This window comes from Trichechus manatus, unplaced genomic scaffold (assembly GCF_000243295.1).
Source record: "Trichechus manatus latirostris isolate Lorelei unplaced genomic scaffold, TriManLat1.0 scaffold00018, whole genome shotgun sequence".
Classification (NCBI taxonomy): Eukaryota; Metazoa; Chordata; class Mammalia; order Sirenia; family Trichechidae; genus Trichechus; species Trichechus manatus.
The window spans coordinates 18,082,644-18,100,232 of NW_004443954.1; the positions used below are offsets into that span (position 1 = coordinate 18,082,644).

Genomic DNA, 17,589 nt, shown 5'->3' on the forward strand with positions numbered 1-17,589 from the left:
GACATGGGGAATCAGGGGTGGAAAGGAGGAGTGTACTGTCGCAGTATGGGGAGAGCAATTAGGGTCACATAACAATGTATGTATAAATTTTTGTATGGGAGACTAACTTGAAATGTAAACTTCATTTAAACAACAATTACAAAAAAAAAAAAAAGCTCAGGCTGGGGCTGTAGGCAGAACACAGGGAGTAATGGGGCCACCACCAGTGGAACAGGCACCACTGGGAGCCCATGGGAGGAGTGGGCTCAGCCAGAACCTGTCCAAGGTGGGGCTCTACTAGCTAGAAGAGGCAGATGTTATGCTTATACTATGCAATATAGCAGGTCATTAACAGTCATTGTTGTTTCTGTAAATTGGAACTTCTGTGAGTGATACCGGTGACTGTTTTATAACCTTCACTGTTATTGATACTTTAAAATATTTTACAGTTTATAAAATGTCATCTAAACATTAAGTGGTGGTACTAATGCTTATACCCTGCTCGTAAAAATCTGAAATATTTGAAAGAAAGTTTGATATAAAATACAATGAAGGTGGCTGGGGCCTGAGGACCATAATTTCAGGGGACATCTAGGTCAACTGGCACAACAAAGTTTATTAAGAAAATGTTCTGCATCCCATTTTGATGAGTGGTGTCTGGGGTCTTAAAAGCTTGCGAGCAGCCATCTAAGATGCATCAATCGGTCCCAATCCACTTGGAGCAAGGGGAAATGAAGAACACCAAAGACACAAGGAAAATACAAGCCCAAGAGACTAACGTTCCACATAAACCAGAGACTCCATCAGCCTGAGACCGGAAGAACTAGACAGTGCCCGGATGCCACCAATGACTGCCCCAACAGGGAACACAACAGAGAGTCCTGGATGAAGCAGGAGAAAAGTGCAAAGCAGAACTCAAATTCGTGTAAAAAGATCAGACTTGATGGTCTGACAGAGACTGGACAAACCCTCGAAACTATGGTCCCTGGATACTCTGTTAATCCAGAACTAAAACCATTTCCGAAACCCACTCTTCAGACAAAAATTAGGCAGGACTAGAAAACAAAAAATAATACACGTAAGGAATGTGCTTCTTAGTTCAATCAGATACACTAGACCAAATGGGCAGCTCCTGTCCAGAGACAGGATGAGAAGGCAAGAAGGGACAGGAACTGGCTGAATGGACATAGGGAACCCAGGCTGGAAAGGGGGAGTGTGCTGTTACATTGTGGCGACAGCAACTAATGTCACAAAACCATGTGTAAAAATTTTTGTATGAGAAATTAACTGGAACTGTAAACTGTCACCTAAAGCACAATCAATCAATCAATCAATAAATAAGAAGAACGAACTCAAATCAATAACCTAAGTTTACACTTTTTTGAACTAGAAAAAAAGCAGTACAAACACAAAACTAGCAGAGGGGGGAAAATAAAAACAAAAACAAAATAAATTTTTTGTTTTTTTAGAGTGGACACAAACTAAAATAGAGGATAGAAAAACAATAGGGAAAATTAACAAAACCAAAAGTTGGCTCTTTGGAAAAAAAATCAATAAAATTGACAAAACTTTCAGCTATACTGACTGAGCAAGAGAAACGACTTAAGTTAAAATCAGAAATGAACTTACAGACTTTACAACCTCAGAGAGAGGGAAAAAAAATCATTTCTGTGACAGTGCTACAAAATATTAGGGGTAAGATGAAAATATGAAAAGCAGCATGAAGTAGGTAAACTTGAAGTTTGCAAAAATTATAGCATAACTGGACAAGGATAATTTATCCAACTATTATCTAAGGATTTCTCATGTGCCAAACCCTTTCCTGGATCTGGAGATAGATTACTCAACAAAACAGACAAAAATCTCTGGCTTCATAGGGCTGACATTCTAGCAGGAATTAAAAAATGGGGGGGAGGGGGGATGCTAGCAATAGGGATGCAGGAATATGCGCCTGCAAATCAGCCCCCTTATTTGACAAATATTCTCAAGAGGAAGTTAGTTTTCAATTATACATATTTTTCAAGACACTTTAACACTTTAACTGCCTTCCACCCCATTTTATGCTTATGCCATATTTTACGTAAACAATCCTCTATTTTTGGACATTTTAAGTTATTTCCAGTTTTTCACTATCAGTATTTCTAGCTGATGTTTGTATTTGCAAATCCAATCATAGCAAAGAGGGTTTAAGGATGTAGATGTTTAACAGATTATTCAAAAAACAGAAACTAGCCCTGGTGGTGCAGTGGTTAAGTGCTTGGCTACTAACTGAAAGGTCAGCAGTTCAAAGCCACCAACAGATCCTCGGGAGAAATATGTGGCAGTCGGCTTCATAAAGATTTACAGCCTTAGAAACCATATGGGGCAGTTTTTCTCTGTCCTACAGGGTCACTGTGAGCAGGAATCAACTCCACCGCAATGGATTTGGTTGGGTTTAGCAGTTTATTCATGATCTTTTTTACCACCAGCTCAGACTAAGCTTCACTCTTCTTTGGTCATTTCCTTAGCTTTCCAGGCATGGAATCATATTGTTGTCTTGAATTTTTACTCCTGGATTCCATTTAAGTTGTTCCTATTACTTAAATATCATTCTTTTCTAAACCATTTGTTATGAACTGAATTATGTCCCCCAAAAAACATGTAGTGGAAACCTAACCCCTATACCTGTGGATGTAATCCTGTTTGGAAATAGGATTTTCTTTGTTATGTTATGTCAGTACAGGGTGTGTCCTAAACCTAATCACTTCTCAGTTAGGAAAAGAGTAGACTGAACACAGATCAGACTGCCTAAACACTGCGAACACAGACCCCTTGCGAGGATCCTCTACAAACCAAGGAAACAAGGAAAGCGTGGGACGACCTATAAGGAAGGAATCAACACGGCTAAGATCCTGATTTGGACTTTTAGCCTACAGAATTGTGTGAGTTTAATTTGCTATTATCTTTCTAATTACTTAAGACAGAAGCTTAGGTTATTGACTTCAAACTTTTACCTAATATAAATGTCTAGTGCTATAATCTTCCTCAAGCATTGCTGTGGCTGCATCCTACAAATTTTGAAAGACTTGTAAGAGACAGAAATTAACTTGTAGAAAAGATACTAATGCAACTATCTTCTGGCCACAGAAATGCAAACTGTCCAGTGGAATACAATTATCGTCCTGTATATATTGACTGGTTTTACACCCATTTGTAAACGCATTTCAACATTCCTTACATGATTATAAACATGTGGTACTCTGAGTTCTCTTTTGAACCAGTCGTGATATCTTAATGGCTCTTTCATTAATTAACGAGATAAATAAAGACGTAGGTATATGATTAAAACTACTGTGATAACTAACAAATAATATTAAAAGTGTTTCAGGACTTTAAGCAGAAATACACCTGCTTAATCTATGTACTGTATTAATTCATACAATGAACTTTAAGCCATGAAAAAGGGAGAACATTTTTCTGAGTTCTGCACAGATACTTATTTCTAATGCAAATATTTAAAATAATTTGGATATTTAAGTCACCAACTAAATCAGTGGGTTTCATTTCAAATTACTAATCAAATAAAACTCAGATTTTTTTGAAGTACAATTCTGAAAAAAATTACAATAATTCTAATGATTATTATCTGTATTTTAAAAGCCAAAGAAATATGTTAGAATTTTCAAAAATTTTATAATTTAAGAAACCAGCAACTTACATTTGGACAATATGTAAGTTTTTCTTGAAGAAAAAGTAGAAAAGTAGTTACATAACCAGTAATCCAGTCTTCATCATTAATGCACTGTAAACGCTAAATTTCAGTCTTTTTACCTTTTATTTCCAATAAGCATAATGACCATGTTGGAATTGGAATGCTGGCGTGCATCTTCTAACCAGGTTGTCAAGTGGTTGAATGTATCTCTCCTAAACATAAATGATAATTTGATTACTATTTTAAAAGTATTTCCCCTAAAGGGTATATACAAATGATATATATTCCATTAAAGATAACTGTACTCTTAGCCATATCTACTGATGTAATGAGAAACAGCTTTCAAGTACAGAACTCGGGTCTACAGTTCACTGATTACACTTCAGTTTAGAAATTAAATGTAACCTCACTCTAGAATATTCCGATGTATAAATAGTAATACCAAACTGATAAAACTGGGGGTGCTTACTCATATAAGAATTTAGTTGCAGATTGCTGTAGTAAATTTAGATTCAAGAAACACACGTTTTCAAGGTAAACAGCCAGAGCCTAAAAGGCAAAGCTATATAATCAGTGCTGGTAATCATAATTACTTCGAAAAATTCTTTACATTAACCACTGTAGTGAAATATTTCCAGGTTCTCACCTTGTAATATCATACACTAGTAAAGCACCTGCTGCACCTCTGTAATACGACCTTGTGATGGAGCGAAAGGACTCCTGCCCTGCCTGTTAGGAAAGAAAAGGTTGAGAGTCTTCTTTTAGTAAACTCTCCTCCACATTTTTCATATGATTCATACGAAGAAAGTGGGCAGGTAGGGAAGGAGTACATAAAGGAAAAGAAGAAAACTTCACCAGCTTTATGAGAAAGTTACATAATACCACTATTGCTCCCATCAACCAGACACACATACAGACACCCCCTCCCACCCCCCCAGGAACAAGACCTCTAAGCCCTTTTTGGCAATCCCTGACAACCCAATTTACTGAATGGCTTCACAATACATGAATCATTATTGGAGCACAGAATGGACTCCTAGCAACTAAGCTCTGAAGACAAATTTGAAAGGAAGCAAATAACCCAGAGCTTCACATTTGAATTCAATAACCCACTCCCTGGGGCAGCTGTTGACACTAGAATAAATAAAGCCCATTGTAAATAAATGATGAATGACATCTTTACGCCCACCATCTGCTGGTATAAAGGTTGTTGGAAGGCCAAGGATGCAGATTTTATCAGTTATATCATAAACTGCAGTGAGCTTTCAACAGTCATCAGACGGAATTCTTTGAGCAATCATTTTATTATGAAGAACAGAAAATGGTTTTGAATTTAATTTATATAAATTTCCCCCTACACTTAATCAATTTTCTCTGTATTTGATATATAATGCTTGTCAAAAGGCAACGGGATGGAAAAGTCATCTTTATGTCCCCTTGTGAAACGGACAACAGAGATTATGCAAAAATAGCTGATTTCAATCTTTCACTGGTGGCACTAACATTCTGTTTTTTAAAGAAAGGTTGGTGAGGGACATGCCTATTGCCTTTGAATTTAAAACTGAGAGAGTTTCTATCAAATGTACTTTTTTTTTTCATGTTTAATCACTTCTTTTCCACAGTTGGAGAAAAAAAGCATGCAAATCAAGTAAAAAAAGAAAGCCATGTTCACCAATTTTTTGTGTTCAAATGCTACAAAATTTCTTGAAAACGACTCATGTTTACATGCTCCAAATTCTGATCTTCCGGTGTAAACATGAAGCCCTTTCTACCCTCAGAGTGCACACAGGCAGCTCAAGTTCTGCCCTATACTAACACTAAACATCTATAATTCCTTGTTCTGATAGGTCCTCCCACTATACTCTCCACCCCTAGCACCGGGCCTGGCACACAGCAGGCACAGAGAGAAAATCTGATGATGAATGGATGAATTTAAATGTCTGACTCATATGCACAAAATGGTCAGCACTCTATCCCATCTAAAAGAGTATGCATCGGTAAATTCTAACATGCTAAGACTGAGTGAAAAAACTTCTCCTATGTAAAACTAACAATTGGACCTTCTCATGGTAACTCAAGAGCAATTCTGGCACTTAGAGTAACGCCTGATGCTAAAGTGAAATTGTAAAAGTCATCACGTAAAAGGGCTGTAAAGAAAGTGAACTCAATCTACATAGTTTGAGGTTAACAAACTTCATGATAGTAGTTGGAAGCATAAAATTAATTTCAAAAATATTTTCATATATATTTATTGAGGCTTGTCTTTCAAAAACAGACCTTTCAAATCCAAGTTCAAGATGCAAGCAATATGGCAGTTTTAAAAAATTGCTTAGCATGGTAAGACTGAGAAGATTGTTAAGAGTCATTTCACTGTGAATCATATATACAAAGAAAGGATTCTGTGGTAAATAACACCAAAAAGAGAGAGACAGAGAAATATTTTATTAGTTCAAAATGAAAACCAGGTTTAGAGCTCTTGTATCTTCCATGCCCTAATCACTGAGCAAAGATAAAAGTCCTTTAAGACAATCTCACTGGGACATTCTGTCGAATGATTTAAAATGAATACACTGCTGGAAAAACACCACTACAGGATTTAAAACTTCAGTGTTTATAGCCCAGGTATGATTTAGTAAAACAGCAGAAGGGAAAATAAACTTAGGAAAAGAAGAAAAGTACACATTTATATACTATTCTCACTCCTCTCAAATTGTTTTGCAAACAACAAACATGTTCTAATATGGAAATGACTTTGTACTGAATATGGATTTTGCTCACTACAAAATTTAAAACCCAAACAAATAAAAAACCACACATTCCAACTGATGACTATGAATGTACCTATGCATCCTAAAATCTATGATTACTTTGTAAATAAACAAAGAACAGTATTCATAATATTTTCCAAGTTCTTGAACCTTAACTTGTGTGAAAAACACTACACACTCTGGGCTCAGTCTCTTCAGTAATGGCACTGGTAGCCTTGAAATAAATCTTGCCCAATAAAGTGTTTTATTATGGCCTCTCTATCTATAAATAAACGGCTGAACAACAACCAAGAGCACAAAGCTAGCCCAGTGGTTAATTATTTGATAATACTGAAACAAAGTAATCCAGAGTTTTAAAAAGTACTTTAGTCTAAACTCTGGTTAATCTATATTGTTTTAAGTGAAAAACAATGTCAATCTAGGAAATTCAGATGTTATGTTTGATCTTCTTCACCATAAAGTATTGGTTTAAAGGGGTTTTAGAACCCTGAAACTGAATAGGATGCGGAATTCTTTGCAGCAAGGGGTTCCGAAGAAGAGTTGTTAGTTGCTGTCGAGTCAATTCCGACTCATGGCGATTCCACGTGGGCTGAGTAGGACTGTTCCATAGAGTTTTCAGATTGTGAGCTTTCAGAAGCAGGCCTTACTTCCAAGGCATCTCTGGGTGGGTCTGAACTGCCAATCTTTTGGTTAGCAGTCCAGCACTTAATGACCCAGAGACTCCTTCCTCAGAGTAGCTTAGGGTGCAAAAAAAAAAAAAAAAAAAAAAAAATGCATTTAATAAGAATGATTGGCTAAATCCAGGTAGGGGTGGTCAGAGTAGACCATGAGCTTCTAACAGCTCACAATACATCCATTTGTTTGATTTCTGTAGAAAATCAGCAAGATATTCAGGTATGCAAAAAAGTAGAGCAAGTCTACCTCAAAAGATAATGCGCCTGCTCACTTTTAGTAAGACTCAGAGTCATAGATCCCTCACTCATTTGGCTAAGAAACTGGATCATCGTTCTGAAAGTCAAAGAACTGGGGTTCCAGTTCCAGCTCTGCTGCTGTCAGACTGTATGACCTGGAGGTGTTCCCTTAACTTCTCTGTGTCTCAATTTCTTAATTTTTAAACAATAAGTTGTCCCACTGTCCCTTTCAGCTCCAAAATGCCAAGATCTGGGGAAGTGGGCATGAGGAACTGGACTGCCAAAGATTATTGAGGGGCGAGACTACTGATTTCCCAAAGTAAGGCATCTTTGCAATCTGCAAGGGGATTTTTCATTGTAAGCATCAGCCTCAGAAATGTGTGGTATGTAAATCAAAGTCTACCTGATCCAAAACAGCTACCATTTTCACAGTAAATCACTTATCTTCTCTAAACCTCAGGTTCTCATTCTGTGAAATCAGGAAATATCATTCCCTCCCCGCCAGGGTTGGGAGAAAGATTCCGTAAGATCACATTTGTAATCCGCTTGGAACAGTGCCTAGCTTCACTTGTGACAAGCCCTCCAGAAATGGCATCTGCTGCAGCCACTGCTCTTGTGACTCAACGACATGGAGGGGTGGCTGTCATTTTGCCTTCAAGTGGCCTCTGCAAAAGGCAGGGACCCAGTATCTTTTCCCAGCAAGACTTGCACACACCTCATTTAAATGAGACAGAGGTGACCAATGACTGCCCTGACAGGGAACACAACACAGAGTCCCAGACAGAGCCGGAGAAAAGTGCGGAGCAGACCTCAAATTCATGTAAAAAGACCAGACTTAATGGTCTGACAGAGACTGGAGGAACCCCTGAAACTACGGCCCCGGACACTCTGTTAACCCAGAACTGAAACTATTGCCGAGGCCCACTCTATAGAGAGGACTATAAAACATAAAATACTGGTGAAGAGTGTGCTTCTTAGTTCAATCAGATACACGAGTTCAGATACACGACACCAAATGGGCGGCTCCTGTCCAGAGGCAGGATGAGAAGGCAGAGAGGGACAGGAACTGGTTAAATGGACACAGGGAACCCAGGGTGGAAAGGTGGAGTGTGCTGTCACATTGTGGGGATTGCAACTCATGTCACAGAACAATATGTGTATAAATTTTTGTTATGTGAAATTAACTTGAGATGTAAACTTTCACCTAAAACACAATTAAAAAAAAAAAAAAAAAAACAGATAGAGGTGAAAGGTCTAGTGTGGCACCTGGCATATAGGAATGCCCCCAAACAATTTGCTATTGGTATGATTCTTATAATTAAACATGGGGCACTGACGGCAGTGGGTTCTCATGGCTTTGGAAAAAATGAGAGTTGGAAAAGTGCTTTGAGATTGAACAGAGAAGCAAGCTGGCTTACTCTTTGAAGGTAAATTATTGCTAGTATTTATACACTGTTTATATATGCCAGGTATACTGAGTGCTTTACATGCAAAATATGAAATTCCCTAAACAATTCTACAGTCATAAAAATTATTCTTAATCCCTATTTCATAGGTAAAGAAACAAAAAATAAGAAACGTTAAATGACTTGTCCGAGGTCTCACTATGAACTAATACAAGAACCCACATCTTTCTAATACAAGGTTTTTGTGTATCAATGGTTTGTTCCTTCCCATGGTGTGATGTTTCACAGTTTAACTATTCATCCATTGAGGGACATCTGGGATGCTTCTGGATTTTTTTTCGGCTACTATGAATAAAACTACTAAAAACAAACAAACAACTACAAAAAAAATCAGTCATATTTGTGCAGAAGCAGCCTCGTAGACCTTCATTTTCCATGTGATGATTGTGAAATTATGATTCTTTGTCTATAACTTTAAAACTTACTTCCGATTGTCAGAGTTCCCCAACTGCCCTCCCCATGTGCTTCAGTATTTCTGTCAATGACATCAATTTTTATAGTAAGCAGAAAGGAAACTGGTGGCAATTTTAACTCCTCTTCCTCTCCTCTTTACAGACATTAAGCTACTGCTGGAAAATCTCTAAATATCTTGAATTAAAGTCCTAGGCTCTTGGGAATCAAATCTCTACTTATCTCTCTAGAATTTTATCTTTAGTCAATAAAAATCTATTTTTATCTACTGCTATCTTGCCTATATTCCTGCTTGTGTGGCTCTCCTTGACTCCTTCTCTGAAAAACTATTTTTCCTTCCTTCCACCTATCCAAATTCTGTTCCCTTTGAGAGCCAGTTCAAGCCCAAATTCTTTCACAAAGCTAGGAAGCTTATCAACCACAGCCCATACTGATCCTTTTCTCCTCAAAAACCCAAAAACACTTTCATGTAGTCATTTGATTCTAATACTATTGATTAGATAAAATGAACACATTGCTTAAATGATTATTTTTTTCCTCTTTAATTCTCCTTGAGGGACAGCCTAACTCGGAGTACTGAAGAATATTTACAGTAGGCACTCATATGTTACCTTGACTGAGCCCAAAGAACCAGTAAAGTTAGAGAATTCCGTGAGAATATTACAGTAATACCTCCTTACTTTCATTGTTAGCCATTTATCTAACAACCTCAGCTACAAGAACCAAAAAAAGATTTCTAAACAGCCAAATAAGATGTCACAGTACCCAAACATTAAATCTTGGATATTTTACTAAACAGACTCGGTTTATAATCTAGACCTGTCTTCAAGCAAGTGCTATCAGAGAAGAAAACAATTTGGAATCTACCTGCATGAACAAAACCTCTGTTTTGGATGATGGTAAGATTAATAAGTTTTAATAGTGATTTTTTAGGCTGCCTTAGTGTCTACAACAAGGATGGTGAAAATTTAGTGAAAGTCAACTTGGACTAGTAAACTCTGGGCCTTTTAAGAAGTCTCTTTTAGAAACTAAGGTAGATCCTGAGAAGAGAAACAGGGGTTATAAATACTTAGGAAGAACAGATGTTGAATGCTTTTAAAAAAAAAATTGGGGATATTTATTCTGAAAAAAAGACTTAAAGAAGATATGATGGCCAATTTCAGATTCCTTTAACACTGACATTTAACAGAAATTAGAGACCACAGGTGGGAGGTAAGCATCAGAGCTGCCCTAAGTAGAACAAAATGTCTAAGATAGTTTCCTGTCCCTGTGGTTCCTCAAGAAAAGGTTGATGAACAGCTGCTGATGGACGCAAAACAGCTGGATCTCTACAAGGCTTCTTTGCAATTCCTGGGGTGGGGGATGGGAACAGAGAGGAGAGGCAGAAGAAGAGGCTTGATTGTTTCCCAGCCCTTGGTTTTGGCCCTTTCACTGGCCCCACTATATTCTGGTTGTCCATCCTTACAGTGAACGCCTATTTTTGAAGCTAGTTCAGTTTATTTATTAATGGAATCTTAGAGACTTAACCAATACACTGGTACATAAAAACATTCCATTATTTTGGTAAGAGATCAAGAGTATAAATTGACATGTTTTATTAAGGGCAAAAAAAGTGCCTATAATTTGCTGAGAAGGAGCTTACAGCATGTAAGTCCTCTGACTTTGTCTATCAAGTTTCACTAACTCTTACTTGATGGGAAAAATATTTGTAAATCTAAAATAAAAATATTTCTAGGGAACTTAAGCAGATACGTGGACTTAAATGAAACACCATCCTACAAATCCGGGGCGAGGGATAAAATTTATTTGGATATGGGTTGGGAAAGCAACTAAGAGTGACAAAAGGCAAAAGAGGAGTAAGAGTAGGACGGGGCGAGCAAAGTCAGAATGAATTTCTTAAGCCCTTCTTCCACCAGTTACTGAACAGGAAATGGGGGCAACTTATGTTTCTTCTTTGACCTATCCTGGCAGAGTTCAAGAATAGTCACACATTTGGCTTTAGCTTTCGATAAAAGAAAAAAATGCCACTTGTCACCAGGTCAAATGAAAACTGCTTTAAGGAAGGCACTGATACACTCTTATCACTATTTCCAGCTGTGAAATGACTGCCTTTCTTAAGGTTCTCAAGGAGTATCTACTGGCAGCTAAACTTATTTGAAAAAGAAAGCAAAGATGGTGGATGTGGAAATTTTGTAAGGAAAGCTGCTTAGGAAAGCTGCTTATTTCTACTTTTTATTTTTGTGAATGAAAATGGGTATAAAATGGATGACAAACATCCTATGATACTGAGACTTGGCCACTGGGAGAAAAATTCATTTCTTTAAGGCTGATGAAACAAATCATAACATTTGGCCAATTTTTCCCTGGAGGACTGTAGGGTGATCTGTTCTGGGCCAGGAATAGCCATTAACCCTTGCTATTAAAAATGCAGTTTGCTATCCAAATGTATAAACACAATGTAGAAAATTAATGATATGGAAAACTCTGCTTTGCTCAGATAAAATGAGTAAGTGGTGGAACCAGCCGTAATGTATGTCAGATTAAGTTTATTAAGAGTTTTGGAAGTTAGGTATGAAGTAAGAAAAAAACCAATAAAAATAAGAGAAAAACCTCTAAGACACACTAAAGAAACAACCTCCAAAAAAAATTAAGAGACTTTTTTGAACATTGCTTAAAATCTGGAACAGGCCATTGGTTCCTAGAACCCTCCATAAGGAAGCTCTGGAATTCTTTCTTGAGAGTCACAATGCTGTCAAAGATGCCACAGTCTCTCTCCCTTCTAGATACAGAGCAAAAAAAATTAGCCTTCTGCTCTCTTAGAGGAAGTGCAAATGGGTTTTTTTCCTCACTTCCTTCTCATACTCTCCAGCAAATGAATTATTTTAGATTCCTTCTGAAAGATCAGTGCAGCATAAGAAAATCAACTCAAAAGCTAAAACAAAAAAATGGGGCTCCTATCAAGAGAAGGCATGACTAGTTAACCTGTGAAAGAAACAACTGGGGAATTACTTAAGTTTCAAAAATAGAAAGATTATTTAAGGGAACATTTTAGGGATAGAATAACAATTAGGATTAAAAGGAAATAAAAGTTTAGGTTTACGTATCAGGAAAAAATCTTCGACTAAGGAATAAACTAGAATAAACTACAGACAATTAGGTAGTTTGAGCCTAAAGTATCATATAATTATCATTATTATATTAACCTTTCGTTTTTGTAACCATGTACTTAGTAGATGTTTCCTGAACACATTCAATGATCCTAACATGTTGCTTGGACAGTATGAGATGTTTTTATTCATTTATTCAACAAAATTTACCAAACACTGTATCAGTCACTGAGCTAAGAAGCAGTGATACAAAGTTGAGTAAGATATAGATGGTGCCATCCCTTATGACGCTTATTTTGAGGATGGTAGGTATGTGAACAAAAAACAATGAGATAAAAGTGATAACAGAAATATGCATAAAGTATTACGGGAAGAATCAGCTATTCTCATAGGTGTCAGAAAGGCTTCACAAGAGTTGACATCTAAGCTGGTTTTAGAATAAAGAAGAGAAAAAAAGGTCTTCAAGCAAAGCCAACATTTATGTAAAGCACACAGTATGCAAAACATGTTTATTAAAGAATAACAAGTAGTCTGGTCCACACTTTATAACACCAAAGAATGTGTCCTGCACAAGGTTATCAGCTAAGAAAGCAACCTAGCTTATGTAAAACAATCAGCTCCAAAAAAACAAAGAGAAAAACTCTTTTAATAAAGTAGAAAATTATCTCCTTTCGGTTGGAGATCATTAGTTATAAACCTCTAGGAAAAAAGCGACTTTGCATATTTTGTCTCTTTTCCACGCAGTTCTGAAGTCATGTTGCCTGAAAGAATATAAAATTTTACAGTTTTGAGATGCTATAAACTCAGGGGAGAAAACTCCCCAAAATGGTAAAAGTACAAATCTTTACTGGGGAAGAGGTAAGAAAGCACAGGAACCCAGAGTCCAACGTAGAACTCTAGGACAGATCAAGAGACAGAGAACTGGAGTTCATCATTTCAGGGGCGACTGTGTGATATGTAGGGACTATCAGGAGACCTAGGTCCCACCAACGGCCTTCAGTAACCTGCTTGGTCTCCTAGGGTTAACACAGTCTAAACTGTGAAACTGGATATTCTCCCTGGTTCTTTCCTTAATGGCTAATATAACTGACAGGTGAAAGACTTAAAAGAGTGAGTGACTAGAGAAAAAAGACCATTGGTATATGACAATAAAATTCCCCATATTTTATATTTCATTTACTAATTTAGAGAATATGTTCTTTAACGTAACAGAAGACCTTCTGCTTTTCTCAGTTAGGGTTTCGGTAAAGAATTAGGTCCCAATTAGCTACGGCAGGGGTCCCCAAAGTGATCCCAGGATCCCAACAGTCCCTAAGCCTTTTTACAGGTCCATGAGGTCCACCCTTTTCCCACTATCTGTACAAACCTGGGTTTTCTCCGTATACTTCAACCCAAACAATATATTGCAAGACTCAATCCAGAAGCAGATATGAAAATCTAGCCATCTTCTAGTAAGCAGATAGTATAGAGATTTTAGAAAATGGAACACAATGCCACTCTCCTCACTTGACTTTTGTTTTGGAAAAACAGTTAATTTTCATCAAAACTGCATCATTTCTCCTAACATGTAATAGGTTTATTAATGTTATTTTAAGATGTATTAGTAATTGAATATGTAATTTTAATTTCTAATTTAAATTAATTCAGTTTAAATTTCTAATACGGCAAATATTGATAGCTATAAGCCACATAAACAAATGCTCTTTGAGGGTCTCATTAATTTTTTTAAAAGTAAAAAAGTTTGAGAAGTACTGACTGAAGACATCCATTGTATGTAACAGTTTCTCTTCTACGCATCTAAGGTGGGAGAATAGAGAAAACAGGCACTCAAATCATTTTCTGTGTTCTGTGGCTCAGATGAGAAACCACTATCAGGAACTATACAGCATGGCATGTAATAGGCATGCACTGTATAAAAAGTAGATGACAGAACAAGGATAGGAGTAAGGTGGCTTCAAGGGGTTGGGACTAAACCACACTTTTAAAATAAATTAACAAGCTGTCAAAAAACAGGTTAAGCTACTCTGTGGTACTGACTTTCATATTTTACTTTATAGACATGCTGATTATTTTTCTTAGAAATACAGTTTCTAGAATATTTCTGTTTAGAGCACATCACCTGAGTATTTACTCAGATATGTTCATCAACACTCAACACCTGTGGCACATGTACTGAAAACACTGCATAAGAAAAACCAATGTCCTCTGGTAGCTCATGGCTATAGGTTATGTTAATGTCTAACTAACCATGATAACTGACATAAAATAACATTAAAACAAAACAAACATACAATGTACTTTTATAAAACAACTTTATTGAGGTCCTACAGTGTACTTTTGCTATACTTACCGTATCCCATATCTGAAGTTTTATCTGTTTTCCATCAATAGTTATCATTCGAGCACCAAACTCTACACCTGAATAAAACAAAAAATAATTTGTTACACAAACTGGTGGGAATATATCTCACATTTAAGGATAAAGAAAGCATGTCCTATTACTTCCAGGACATGTTATGCTAGGTAATACACAGACCAACTTTAACAAATATAGCTCCTATCCTTAGAAAACTTATAAGCTAAGGCAGAGATGTTAATAAGACATAGCCGAGGACATAATTAAAACACCAAGATATTCAAGTCTAACATAGTCAATATTAGGAAACCAGCTGCGGTCTTTTTGTTTCTCATGCTCAGTAATATAGAAACAACTAGAGAAATAGATTCAAGAGCTATAATTTATTAGTAATAAACATTAAATGTTAAAATTTCTTAAAAACTGTATTAATATGGTATAAAATAACTAAAAACGACAGCTGAATTTCAACATTATAGTCTTGGTTCCCATCATGGGTTATCAACTAGGAAACGTCCAAATCTATCCATTAGAAAAACTACTGTTTATACTTTTTTGAATAAATGCACACACAGAAAAAGATAATTTTATATAAATGGGAACATATTATAAATGCTGATCTGCAATTTGCTTTTTCATTAATGTCATCAATATTATTCCATATCATGAACATCATTCCAAGTCAATAAATACATAAAACTACACCATTATTTTTTCATGTCTGTACAATATTCTTTTATATATATAGTATACTAAATTGGCATTCTATTGCTACAAATTTAGGTTGTTTCCAAACTTTTACCAAATAGCGAGTGCTGAAATGAATTTTCTGTGTATACTTTTCAACTTATGACTATGATTTTAGGCAAATTACAGGAAGCAGGACTACAGGTGAAAGGGAATACAGACTTACATATTTACTACTTTTTATTTGCCTTTATTATCTGTTTTTTAAAGTACTCATTCTATCATGAAAATAGGAGGAGGGGAAAATGAGAGGATAATTTCAGAACAGCAAACAGGTGTGAAGATGACTCTAGAAGAAGTCTATCACTAATACCAAACTAAGACTGCCTGCAGTGTGTTCTATCAGTATTTAGATCAGAGTCACAGTGAACAGAAGACACATATTGTTCCCGGAAACCAGATGTTATCCTGGCAGAAAAACAGCCTCTAGGTGCTCAAGCACACTGACCAGTGTCAGAAGTCCATTTTAGCATCTCCTATAATTCCCCCAAATGTGGTTAAGAGGGCAAAATAGAAAGGTCATTTGTCCTTCCATGATACACAACTTGCTGAGGGCTTTCCTCTATATTTTAATACTTATTCTATCCTAGGGGCATAGTTAATACCAAGAAACTATGATGTTCATGTTTCTCAGGCTCAGAAACATAGGAAAGCTGGAGAAAAGGGACCCAGCTGGCAGGTTTATTAAATGTAATATTATGCCATAGAAAACCATTATTGTGTGTGCGTGTGTGTGTATTCATAATTGTTCTGTGTCACAGGGTGGTGGAGGGGGAAGATAGGACAAACAAAACAACTACCCATCATCTTACCATTAATAGCACAAAAATAAAAAAAATTGAGGAGAGAAATCAATGGCTAAGTGTGGCACAAATGTTCTTTGAAACAGCCAACATTTAAATGTAATGTGCTAAAGTACAAAATTCTACATGTCAGCAAAACATTTGAGATAGTGGAAGCTTTTTCATGTATCTATTGTTTCTACTCACAAACTAAAACAAAACATGTTACCATTGAGTCAATTCCAAATCATGGCAACCCCACGTGCTTCAGAATAGAACTGTGCTTCATAGGGTTTTCAACGGCTGTGACCTTTCAGGAGTAAACTGTCAGGCCTTTCTTCCAAGGCACCTCTGGGTGGCTTCAAACCACCAACCTTCTGTTTAGAAGCCAAGCACTCAACTGTTTGCACCACCCAGGGACTCCTACCCACAAACTAAAGAGAGAGAAACACTATTCTCCTATTCATTTTTATGGACGGGCTTAAAAATACGTATTTTTTATTGCTGAGAATATGCACAGCAGAACATACACCAATTCAACAATTTCTGCATGTTCAATTCAGTGACACTGATTACATTCTTCAAGTTGTTCAACCATTCTCACCCCCCTTTTCCGAACTATTCCTCCCCTCCATTAACATAAACTCACTGCTCTCTAAGGTTCCTATCTAGAGCTGCTACTGTCAATTTGATTCCACAGAGAGAGCTCTTTAAAAGAGCACGTGCTCAAGGCAGACATTCTTTACTAATTAAGCTAAACCACTGTTTGTTTCAAAGACGACTTCAGGGGTTATTTTTGGTATAAGGATTAAGGCTTAAAGATTATCTCAGGGCAATAGTTTCAGGGCTTCATCCAGCCTCAGTGGCTCCAGAAATTCTGGATTGCATGAGAATTTGAAATTCTGTCCTGCATTTTCTCCTTTTTTAAAATCAAGATTCTTCTATAGAATCTTTAATCAAAATGTTCAGTAACTGTAGCCAGGCACCACATGGATGGGCTTTTAATAAACAACCAAAACAAATCTGCATTGCTCACAAGGCTTCAAGATTTCTTAAATATGATGCATAATGCCAACTATGGCAAAAACAAAACAAAACAAAGGAGAAACAGATCAATGAATGTTCCTGATACCAAGGGGTGGGTGGGCAGGCAAGGCCAGCAAGGGCAAGCAGAAGCTTCCTCCCTGGAACTGATACCTTGAGGAGAGGGATAAAGACAGCCCGTGCTACAGGACCGCTCTTATGGCTCGTGCTTCCGGTCTCCAAAGATGCTTTGCTCCTGTTCGTTCCTAAGCCCAAGTCTCCATCCTTCTGTGGAATCCACATATAAAACTCCAGATATGCTAATATATTACCTTTTGTTTAATTTGG

General features: G+C 36.8%; 1 protein-coding gene across 1 annotated transcript in view; it reads right to left on the bottom strand.

The window, feature by feature from the left end:
* RAB2A (RAB2A, member RAS oncogene family) overlaps nt 1-17,589 on the bottom strand; it is a 109,348-nt gene that overhangs the window by 38,582 nt on the left and 53,177 nt on the right. Inside the window, exons 3-5 of the mRNA XM_004372568.2 lie at nt 14,684-14,751; nt 4,317-4,399; nt 3,790-3,882 (exon numbers count right to left, since the gene is read on the bottom strand). Coding sequence (XP_004372625.1) covers nt 3,790-3,882; nt 4,317-4,399; nt 14,684-14,751 — 244 coding nt within the window. The remainder of the gene's footprint in view (nt 1-3,789; nt 3,883-4,316; nt 4,400-14,683; nt 14,752-17,589) is intronic.